This window comes from Glycine max, chromosome 15, assembly GCF_000004515.6.
Source record: "Glycine max cultivar Williams 82 chromosome 15, Glycine_max_v4.0, whole genome shotgun sequence".
Classification (NCBI taxonomy): Eukaryota; Viridiplantae; Streptophyta; class Magnoliopsida; order Fabales; family Fabaceae; genus Glycine; species Glycine max.
Window position 1 is genome coordinate 19545724 of NC_038251.2, and position 12117 is coordinate 19557840.

Sequence of the window (12117 nt, forward strand, 5' to 3'; positions counted from 1 at the left end):
CAACCCAATACTCCATTCATTTCATATTACACTTTCTAATATATCTTTTTTTCCTCTTATTAATTGTTTATTTACTCTTACTATATACTATTTCGATTAAGTATTGATTAAAGGTAGTCTTAAAAAATATTTAATGCAACATTAGTATTCTAAAACACATATTTTAGAATAATTGTTTTTACAAATTTTGCTTGACTCTATTAAAGATGTTTGATTACAGTGTTAATGTAAAATATTTTATATCCTCGTTTAATCACAATTTATGATATATGTGATTTTTAAGATAATTGAAACAAGATTCAAACTTTTTAAAGATATAAATTTGTGATTGATCAATGAACTAAAAAATTTATAGCTCCAGTCATATAAATTAAATCTTTTTTAACTCTGATATATATTCTATTGTTTGATGAATTTTATGATTTAAAACAATGACTTCCATAATATAATAAACAATGTAATATATTTAATTATTATATTTATTTTTTTATTTGTAAGAATCTAAGACAAATATAGATATTTTTTTTTCCTTTGTGTACCTAGGATCTTCAAAAATTCTGTAATATTATAAGGTAGACACCAACAGAGAATTGAAGTCTCATTTGATCTCATCATATAAGCATCTCAAACTCTCACTTACTTTATTATCCAACTGGTCGATGGAGTAAAGGACTTGATAAGAACGAATTCATTCAACCGAGTTAAACTCTAGTGGTATTATTATATTTATTTAATTAATTTAATATTTATTATTAAGAAAGCTCCAGCCTCCTTTGATGGAAAACACCGAACACCAAGCGTGAACCATCCACCAATGTTGTAACGTAAAAGTGATCCGAGGATACGTGTGGGGAATCAGTTGTCGAAGTTGAACGATTTGAACCAATCAAAATTACGAATAGTCTATTTATGAGTACATTTTTTTTTTCCCCATATATATAAACACAAACTTTAAATAAATAAAAATATTAGTATAACACTTCCCCCCATATTCAACAAAGGAGTTGGAAGTATTTATTGACGATCGTTTCAAAACAGGAAAGGGCGTGTTCCAAGGCATTTATTCCCCTTTCCTGTGTGAATCAAACCGAAAGCAGAGGAAGCAGGGTTCAAGTTGAATTTTCCAAATCGCAATCCACTTCTTATCCTAATACCAACAACACGTTCTTGTTTTATTGTTGGGAATTGCTAGGTGCACCCAGCAACATTGCTGGTGCACCATCATTCTTTTAAAATGACAAAACTGCTCCTGTCTTCTTTCTCCTTTAAAAAGCTGTGTTTTTTTTTTTTTTTTTTAAATCAGAGCAGTCATTGTTACGCACTCTTCTTCTCGCTTTTCTCTCTTTGGTGCCGTACTATCTTCGATTCCTTGGCAACGGTTAGGTTCGGTGAAGGTAGCGGTGATCGGCAGCGGCATACGAGGTATGCATTTTTGTTGTTTGTGCGTTCAGGTGTAGTGGATCAACTTGATCCGTAAAATCTTTACGGATCAACTTGATCTGCATGTAGATTTTAAAGCTGCAGATCAAGTTGATTGTTATGGATCAAGTTGATCCGCAAAAGAATTACGGATCAAGTTGATCTACAAATTGTGGATTAACTTGATCCGTAATTCTTCTGCGGATCAAGTTGATCCGCAACTTTAAAATGTACATGCAGATCAAATTGATCCGTAAAGCACCACCACCACGTCACCAAACGCCAGTCGAGGAGAATGCACGAGGAAGAAGTAGAGCAGAGCAGCACAACAACACCACCACCAAACATTTTAAAGAAGTTTGCGGATCAAGTTGACCAAATCCTATTTTCTTAATCTTAAATCCTATTTTTGAGCTACTTAGAGGCGTTTTTTTGGAAAAATGAGTTGATCAAATCCCCTTCAAGAAATTTTAAGGGGATTCCTCCTTCAATTTCGAGCGTTTTGACATATTATGGACCTCAAACGGACATTTCTATCAAAAGTTACAACCGTTTGAAGCATACGGATCAACTTGATCCATGAAACACTTCTTAAAAATCAACTTATGGATCAACTTGATCCGTAAGTCTTAAAAATCAACTCTCGGATCAAATAAAACCTATGCGGATCAACTTAAATAAGCTGGGTGGACAAAAATATTTTTAAAAATACGCAAGGATATTTTTGTCTTTTCATGTTAAGTGTTGGGTGCACCAGCAATAATGCTGGGTGCACCTAGCAACACCCTTTATTGTTCCGAAAATCTCATTTGTTATATCCTTATAAATAGAGAAGTCGTTTTGCGTCGCCCTCTCCAAACCGTTTCAGCTTGTTCCAGTTTCAACCGTTGCCACATTAATTATCTTCCAAAATTGCAATTGCAATTCATCAAAGCAAACAAGCATTGAAGGACCCAGAAGGTTCACCAACACAAAGAAGCAATCTTTTGGGTTTGTTTGATCTTGGGGGGCCTTGTTTCATCGCTTTTGGCATCAGGGAGAGAAGGGCAGTGTAGTGGAATTGGTTTTTGGCAAAAGGGTGTTTTTTTGGTAGGAATTTAAGACAAGTATCAGAAGTTTATAACATCTCACGCGTACCCGTGGTGTTTTAGAGGGTGATTTTGGTGATGGTGATTTTAAACCTTGGGAGAAATGAGGGGCAGGGAATGCGGCTTGGGAAATACGAGTTGGGAAAGACACTTGGAGAAGGCAATTTTGGAAAAGTCAAGTTGGCAAGGGACACTCATTCTGGCAAACTTTTTGCTGTTAAGATCCTTGACAAGAGCAAGATCATTGACCTCAATAACACTGATCAGGTCTGGTTCAATGACTTCCTCAATTATTATTGCTTTTTATTCATTTTTAATCTGTTTTTGGTATGTGGTTTTACAAATTGGGAGTTTTCAAACTTGGGTTTTGTCCCAAGTCATGGGAAAATTTCAATGGGAAGCATGAATTAAATTCTCTTAAATCTTCTGTCACAAAACAAAACTTGAAATTAGGTGGTCCTATAATGTAATTGGGTTCTATATCCATTTTGTTTTGCAATTTTTGTGCAAAGTTTGTGTTTTCACAAATTGGGAGTTTTCATACTTGGGTTTTGTCCCAATTCATGGGAAGAGTTCAATGAGAAGCATGAATCAAATGTTCCAAAATCTTCTGGCACAAAAGAAGACTGGAAATTAGGTGGTCCTACACTTTTACAGTGTAATAGGGTTCTATATTCATTTTGTTTTGCAATTTTTGTGCAAATTTTATGTATGTATGTTTGTTTCTTTACCTCTCTTTGCTTATAATTTATGATTCAAATTAATACAAAAGATCAGTTTTCTCATCTTCATTTTTTCATAGCAGATAAAGAGGGAAATATTCACCTTGAAGCTGCTGAAGCATCCGAACGTTGTTAGATTATACGAGGTAACATCCTAATTCTATGAGTCACACCATATTCTATCTGCAATCTATAAGAAACGTAAAACATAATTTAAATAACGATATCAAAATTTAAGGTTGTTTTTTGTTACACTTGTTGCTCTTATATACGTTAGTACAATTGGCTTTTTTTTTTTTTTTCAAATATTATATTTTCTGTCCCCACTTATCCTTCATTTGCCCTCAATTTTTTCTGGGTTTTTGAATTGATCCACTGGTGGATGCACTATTTTTCGTTTATCCCTTAATGCTTGCTTTGTTTTTTTATTTTTTTTCTTGACCATGTGTTTTTTCTTTTTCTTTTATACGTGTAAAAGTGCAGTTAATGCACTTTAAAATCATTGATTTTAGAAGTATTTCCATTTTTGATGTGTTGTTTTGGCATTTCTCTGCTTAGTCAGAAAAAGTTAGCTTCGCTTTTATTTTCTTTGTGGAAACATGTCTTACGTGGTTATCGGATCAATAATGTCTACAGTTTCTTCACTCATTGACATAGTCAGCAAATTGGAGTAATTAAAACAAAATTGGATGATTCAGATTTATCTATTTAAAACACGCATGAGTAACTCGGTATTCATATATGTTCGACAGTGTGAAATTCATTTGGTGTGTTTGGATGAGCCTCAAAATTAATTTCGAATGAATATTTGATTTTATAAAATTGATTTTAGAGTAATAGATTTATGTTTAGATATTTTTATTTTAAAGAAAAATTAGAGTGGTAAAACTTAATATAATTTTTTTAGAATAAACTATCATTTTACTCCACAAATTTGTCTCTGAATTTGTGAGAAGTTGTGATAATAACACTTGAAATTATGAAAAAAAAAGTTGGCTCATGGATCCAAATGAGCAAGGTTCTATAAGTAAATCAACCTGCTTTTCTTTTATAATTGAGATGAGTTGATTTTACTAACCTAACTTTACTCAAACCCTGAAGTGACTAGCTTAAGGATATGTTTGATTAACTATTTAAAAATTACTTTTAGATGTTAAAGGTATTTTTGAAGAGTAAATTTATTTTTGTGACACTTTTGGTTACTTTTAAAAGTACGTTTGAAAATGAAAATTCTGTCTAAAAATTTTATTTTATATAAATAAAATTTTATTGCTTTTACAAATTCAATTCAGTTTGTAAACTTAAATTTATCTTAAAACTGAAGTTTATAAACTTTAAGCTAAATATGTACTAACTCGTGGGTACAACCCACTTTTACCGCTTTATCTCACGAGCGATCATAATGTCTATTTCACACACGTACTACCCAAATCTCTCAGCATCAAGGTCCACACTTACCTCAATTATTGATTCACATGTCTACATTCTCCCCTCATTGGTGCACATTTTGTGTCTCAATTGCCTTAATTGACGTCATAGTCACCCTTTATCTGATCTTAGAGTAATCAAGTCTATGGCCCCAGTTATTGGATTATTGAAAAACATAGGCATTCATTTCACTTGAAGGGATTTAATTGATTAGTGGGTTGAATTGAGGACCACTAACAATATGCAGTTTTCATAAGGGATAAAATTATATAAAAAAATAATACTAGTCGTGTGGTGAAGCTAAATTTTGCCGCTAATTACGATCTCTCAAAAACACGTTTGGAAATTGGAATCCAGTTATGCTTACGTGTCTTTCAAAACACGTTTGGAATCTAGTTTTGCTTTTGTATATTTTTTTGGAACCTTGAACTACACCCTTGTACTTTATGCTTCGAATTATTCTTCGGTTCCTTTTCGCGTTAAAATTAATTATTGAAACAAGTATTTTTTTTCTTTTTTGTGCAGTTGGCCAATTGAACCTTTTTATTATTAATAGTTGGTCAATTGATTTTTTTATCACAATATTTAATTCAAAAGTTACCTCTATCGAAAATAATAATTAAATTTAGGACTACTTGATTTAGTAATATATGTCATTAGCACTTATGTGGTATTGACCCATTAAAACTAGTAATAGTATAGTATTTCCCTCTCAATCTTAATTATTAGATCGTGTCTGCCTAAAAGAATTATTGAGTAAAAAAATAGATTGTTTCATTGAATATATTTTATAAATTAATGTTTTCCTTTGCTACAAAGTAGGCTAGCTACGTGCGTCAATATCCCCGGTGGCGGTGGGATTACACTTGGAATTTTAGGTTTAAATAATTTTTTGGATGGTACTAAGTAACACTTATTTTAATTTTTTATTCTCTATATAAAATCATTTTCGTTGTTTAGTATCATTAATATTTTAACCTGTACTACAAGATAACTATTAATCTTGTATAACTAAAATTTAAAATAAAAAATGAATTTGAATATACAAATTATGATACAAGGTTATTTTTAACTATAGATAAAAAAAATTTAAATAAATAAAAATTCTTACAAATGCCCTGGATGAAGAGTAGTTTTTTAACTTCCATTCAAAACAACTATTCTAATTTTTACATATAGAGAGGATTATATTAATTACTTATTTTAATTAATATAAAGTTATGGTCAAATATAGAGACCTACTAAAAACTACACGAGTAATAATGAAATTCAAAAATATACTAAAAATATAACACCTATTTCGTTCGCACACTTCATTACTGTGGTATAATTTTAACGAATGGTATTATACCAACACATGACAAGGATTACATTATTATTTGTTATATAAAATAGAATTCAACATATATGCTTTAATTTTTTTAACAACGAAGTATTCACCCATAATTTGTCAGTGTTGTTGTAAAATTAAATATTTAGTGGCTCATCCGTGGAATACATAATTCAAGTATCCCACTGTTGGTCTTCATATGGTTCTACTTATCATCATGAGCAGGCATACGTTTTATGCGTGAAATAATAACATATTCTTCAGATGACACTGTCCCTCCATAAAGCGATGTATTCAAAATTTGTAAATGAGAGTTACGTATATTACTTGTTAAATACTACATTTTATATCTTCTTTTTTTATCTTCGATCATTAAGCATTCGCCCATAATTTGTCATTATGATCATAATTGAATAAAACAATTCAGTGTCTGTTACTGGAAAAATTAGTGAATCACAGGACACTGTGTTTAATGTTTGGAGGCGCCTCATAAGTCTCTACTTACCATCATCAACACTTGTTTTTTTAATCCGTAAAAATAAAAAACACACGTATCAGGAGGTTTAATCAGCACACATCTTATGCATAAGTATCATATGGTCTCACTAGATATAAAATCTTATACACCAAGTTTTTTACTCTAGAAACATTTATACAAGTTCTAATCCTATATGTATTATGCATATAAGCATTATAATATTATGTATACAAAAAAAAATACATTATGTTATAGAGATACTTACATTTACTTTATCCTAAATGAATAAAGTCTTGAATCTGCATCAATTGACGAGTAGGCAGTAGCAGCTCGTTTTTTTCTTTCCTTTTTTTAGAAGTAGCAGTTTCTTTATATAAGTTGCAGCTGTCAAATGGACCACACTTATATATTCCAAAAGATTAATCTGCCTAGTAGAAACACATGAATGATTTTATATTATATATTACACCCTTTAACACGAAGGGTTTAGGCTTAAAACGTAAATATTGCACAAGAACATTTGTCTTGTATTACTATTCAGCTTTTTAGTAGAAGAATATTGAGACACAAATGTTTAAACTAATAGGTGTAAGACATGTGAATGATTTGTCACATCTCTAACAGCTTCAAACCTCAGATTGTAGAACAATAAAGTGATTTATTGCATTTACAAAGCAGCTTGACTCTATGAAACCTTGATGTTCTGATTATGATTTGTACCTGTAATTATGCAGGTCTTGGCTAGCAAAACCAAAATTTATATGGTACTTGAGTATGTGAATGGAGGAGAGTTATTTGACAAAATTGTAAGGAGCATTTGCTTGTTTATTATTCATAATACATACATGATGATCTATTGCCTAATTGGCAATGACAATCAATGAACTATTTGTCTTCACAGGCATCCAAAGGTAAACTAAAAGAAGCTGTAGGTAGGAAGATATTCCAACAGTTGATTGATTGTGTAAGCTTCTGCCACAATAAAGGTGTCTTCCACAGGGATCTCAAGGTATTTCATTTGTCTTCTTGAGATCTGTTATAGTATTTTGGAGCTAGAACTGAAACTATGCTCCATTGTTACCAAATTTTGGGGTCACTTTTACACAAATGATAATTTCTTGCAGCTGGAGAATGTACTTGTGGATGCCAAAGGGAACATAAAGATAACCGATTTTAACCTTAGTGCTTTACCCCAGCATTTTAGGGTGAGATACCAATTCTATGAACCATTCCTCAAGGCAACTTCTTATTTTTCACTATGGAAGCTTAGGAAAGTTCTTAATAAACATATGTTAAAAAAACACATTTCCATATCATTGATATGCCTACTATAACTAGTTATTTTAGTTCTGTATAAACATATTTTTTTTTTTACAAAAACCATTCTAACTAGTTATTTTGAAATTAAGTGAAAATTTTGGAATATTTTAAAGTATCATATTGTTTCTTACTATACCAAGAGGATTTAGCTCCGTTGGTTGAGTAGGATACGTGAGTTATTGTAAAGTCCTTGGTACATGTCTTTGATTCCTAGAGATCAATTTTTTTTTTTCAATTCTTGATCATTGAAATTCATGGTCAATACAGATTAATGCTTATGGATAGATGTTACTCCTCTTTACCCTTTCATCCTTTTGGTAATTGACTCATGCGATAACTGTGAAAATTTCAGGCAGATGGGTTGCTACATACAACATGTGGAAGTCCCAACTATGTTGCCCCTGAGATTCTTGCCAATAAAGGCTATGATGGTGCAACATCAGATATATGGTCATGTGGTGTTATCTTGTATGTAATTCTAACAGGATACCTTCCTTTTGATGACAGAAATCTCGCAGTTCTCTATCAAAAGGTATTCACATTAGTTGTATCTATGATCATTTTTACATAGTTTATTTTAGTACTTTTATAAGCTAAATATCGTTTTCTTTGCCACGAGGATCACAGATTCTTAAAGGAGAAGTTCAGATACCAAGATGGCTATCACCTGGTTCTCAAAACATTATAAAGAGAATGCTTGATGTCAATCTTAAAACCCGGATAACAATGGCTATGATCAAAGAAGATGAATGGTTCAAGGAGGGTTATAGTCCTGCAAATCCAGAAGATGAGGAAGAGAGTGTGTATATTGATGAAGACTTTTCCATCCATGATGTGGTATACTTTGTAACATTTAGTTGTCTATCATTAATAATTGGTATCACTTTTTTTATTTTGTTTTTCCTTTATGTTTTCGCCTGTAATCTGAACAATTATTTTCGTAACAGTCACTTGAAGCAGATCAAGGGAGTCCAAGATCACCAACACTAATCAATGCATTTCAGTTGATATCAATGTCTTCAAGTCTAGACCTCTCTGGTCTTTTTGAGCAAGAGGTGAGGATATGGGATCATGGAAGTTTATTGTCGCTTGGAAGGACATATATTTATTATGTTTTGACCTTATTTCCCTATGTTTTAACTTCTAAGATATTTACCACTTCCTAAGAAGTTCACTCAATTTAGCACACATTGTACTTAATATTCCAGGATGTTTCTGAGAGGAAAATAAGATTTACATCCATCCATTCACCAAAAGATTTAGTTGAGAGGCTTGAAGACATTGTAACTGAAATGGGATTCAGAGTCCAGAAGAAAAATGGGATGGTCAGTACCATTGATTATTTTTGTTAAGGCTTATTGTGTTATACCCAGCACACATGCTAATAAATTGAAGTATTAGTAGTTGAGAAGAAAGACTATGCCCTAATGGTGTAAAATAATTTTATATTATCATTCAATCACAAATCATCGTGTACGGTAACTTTGCTGACATTCACAATATAATAATTACTTAAAAATCATATCAACGGTGATCTGTGATTGAACAACAATACAAAACTGTTTTACACTGTTAGTGTATGACTATTAAACTATTCTATTATTAGTTTTGCTAAATAGTCTTTACAATGTTGGATTTCAGTTGAAAGTGGTGCAAGAGATCAAAACACAGAAATGTCTTGGTAACCTCTCAGTGGCAGCAGAGGTAATGCATGTTGAGACTTAGCTAAACTTCTTATACTGATGTCCACAGCTTAAATATCTGCAATTTGCATATATAGTTTTCTGACACTATGAAACTATCTTGTTCTCAAAACCAGGTGTTTGAAATAAGTCCATCCCTATATGTAGTAGAGTTAAGTAAGTCATGTGGAGATGCTTCTGTATATAGACAGGTATGAGTACTATCTCTCTCTATGCTCCCTCGTCCAGAAAATTCAAGGCTTATATGTACATTTTTTTTGTTATGTAGCTATGCAAGAAGCTATCTAATGATTTGGGTGTTCACAAAAAGGAATAGCTAGGGAGCTCAGAAGTCATGGCCTGACAGAAAATAATTTGGAAGCTAGATAATGTATATATTTTGCGATTCTCTTTGAGGTGGGGTAGTTATGTAGGTGTGTATTGAAGTATCAATTGTATATACCATTTTCACCATCAAGTTAGTGATGTGCTCCTATCTCTATTAGATAAAAGAAGAGCACCTATTTTCTACGATTCTATTTCAATAATCTGGTCATTAGTTTAACTCCATATACCATAGCTTCTATACGCAGATTAAAAGATGTTCTAGTCAACCTGAAAAATAGCATCCTTGTCTGTGAACTGAATCATTATTTATTATTTATTTATAAATTTTGAAGCGTGAAATATAGCCTGGACATGCATGTCAGTTTTACTTTTTTTCCATGTCAACATCTTTGTACTATTCTAAACTTGTTAAAAGACTTTTCTTCATCTTTTGTTCTCATAGATCTGCTATATTACTCAATTTATCTCTTATTTTTTAATGCTATATAGAATAGAATGTAATGATGGAGTCTCATTTTAGAGAATAATTAAGATAGAGAAATGTAGGTGATGACACAACAAAATTTCAACTAGAAGTCTAGCGAAAAACAAGACATAAATCCCTAGGTAAAGAAATAAGCTCACAAACTTTAAATGGGATTCATGCAACATTCAACATATGTAGTCTACCAAAAAAAAAAATCAACATATTTAGTCATGCAATTTTAAATGTGACACTACATAAATTACCAAGTCTAGACTGTGATTTAAACCAAAACCTATGCACATAACACCACTCCTAGAAAGTTCTTACATATGATGGTCTTGTTCAGTATTGCTACCCTAAAAAAAACAGTGATTCGTGACAGTTAAAAAACATTTTTTGCTTTTTTTTATTTTCTGGCGGTTTCATAAACTGCCACAAAGTTCATTTTTGTATTTTTTTGGAAAAAAATTTCATTTTCTGACAGTTTTAAAAACCCACAAAATAACCAAACAGTATTTTTTTTAATTTGAATCATTTTATCAAAATTTTTTAATCTCTAATATTTATTTATTTATAAATTATCTTTATTTTTTATAATCAATATTTTATATTTTACTTTTTATAAAACGAACATGTCAAGTAAAATCGATTGTTCTACATATTCTTCATACTTAATGATTGAGATTATTTTATACAAATGTAATTAATAATTATGAAAGGAATGACAATATATAAAAATAATTGTCGGCCTTAATAAGATACGCATTGTCCTTCCTAATTAAATAGGATCCTCCTATTCAACTACTTCAACAATTTTCCAACGCCTCATTTAGAAATGGGACGGCCGGTAGAGAGAAATAATTTTCTAGTACACTTTCACTTTTTTTTTTTAAATTTTATTTGATTTGGAATAAAAAATTATTTATGGGTCTATTGATATCTAGGACAAATCAATGAACTCAATTTAGTTATTCTTTTCTATTCTTAAAATTCCTCTAAATCAAATCATAAAATCTCCTATGACTCAAAAATCCGATAGATTTTTTTTTTTAAAGAACCGTTCAAGAAACAAATGATCTTCAAACATATTTCTCTCATTTCATCAAAGAATTTATTCTTGAATCTTGTGTGAGCTTACTTCAAAAAGCCATGACTAAAATTGGCTTGCACACACTCAGATTGTCGTGCAACATCGAAAGAAAAGAAACTGTATTAACATTATCACTTAACAGGAAAAAAGGTGACTAGATAACATTGCATTCCATGCCTTCTTCCGTTCTGGATCACATGCATGACAGATAATATTGAAAGCAACTCTTATTGAATTCGTTCTCTGTTAGGAAAAAGAATAATTTTTGCATATAATCATTTATTAAAAAAAACAATAATTAATAAAAATAATTCATGTACTTAAAATTGGTGATCATACTGACAGAACAACTTTATTTACATAATAACCGTAAACTTACCTTCAGTAGTTGGCTAACACCAGCAGCATTAGTGAGGGTGACAACACCTTGGAGCACAAAGATACATCTACACATAAGAATCTTGTAAATGTATCAAAAATGCATTTAGAGCAAGAAATTGTCAAATGGTTCGGAGTGTCATGGAAAAGAAATTGGGGAGGGGTAGAATGCAAAAACTTAAATAAGTCAAATAACAAGTTTAGAAGGTAGGGATAGTCCGATTTTGAATTTTTTGGAAAAGAGGCCAAGCATATCTCACAAGTGTACCAGAAAAATTCAATTTCATGGCAGACTATGAATTGCACGTACCATACATAAAATATCAAACGTCACAAATGAAATCCTATGTCTGAGTGAAGGGAAAGTG

The 12117-nt window shown here is 31.3% G+C and overlaps 1 protein-coding gene across 3 annotated transcripts; it reads left to right on the top strand.

The window, feature by feature from the left end:
- Window positions 1-641: 641 nt before the first annotated feature.
- LOC100780524 (CBL-interacting serine/threonine-protein kinase 1) lies at window positions 642-10154 on the top strand. 3 transcript variants are annotated; one of them, XM_041009737.1, is made up of 13 exons: window positions 650-1422; window positions 2250-2774; window positions 3313-3375; window positions 7200-7271; window positions 7367-7474; window positions 7590-7670; window positions 8138-8317; window positions 8413-8622; window positions 8733-8840; window positions 8994-9110; window positions 9427-9489; window positions 9605-9679; window positions 9757-10154. In XM_041009737.1, exons 2-13 carry the CDS (start codon window positions 2586-2588, stop codon window positions 9802-9804), a joined length of 1314 nt encoding a protein of 437 aa, XP_040865671.1. In that variant the 5' UTR covers window positions 650-1422; window positions 2250-2585; the 3' UTR covers window positions 9805-10154. The 3 variants fall into 3 exon arrangements, with proteins under 3 accessions (XP_014623839.1, XP_003547546.1, XP_040865671.1); XM_003547498.5 differs by having other exon boundaries at window positions 647-2774; XM_014768353.3 differs by lacking the exon at window positions 7590-7670 and having other exon boundaries at window positions 642-2774.
- The last annotated feature ends 1963 nt before the right edge of the window (window positions 10155-12117 follow it).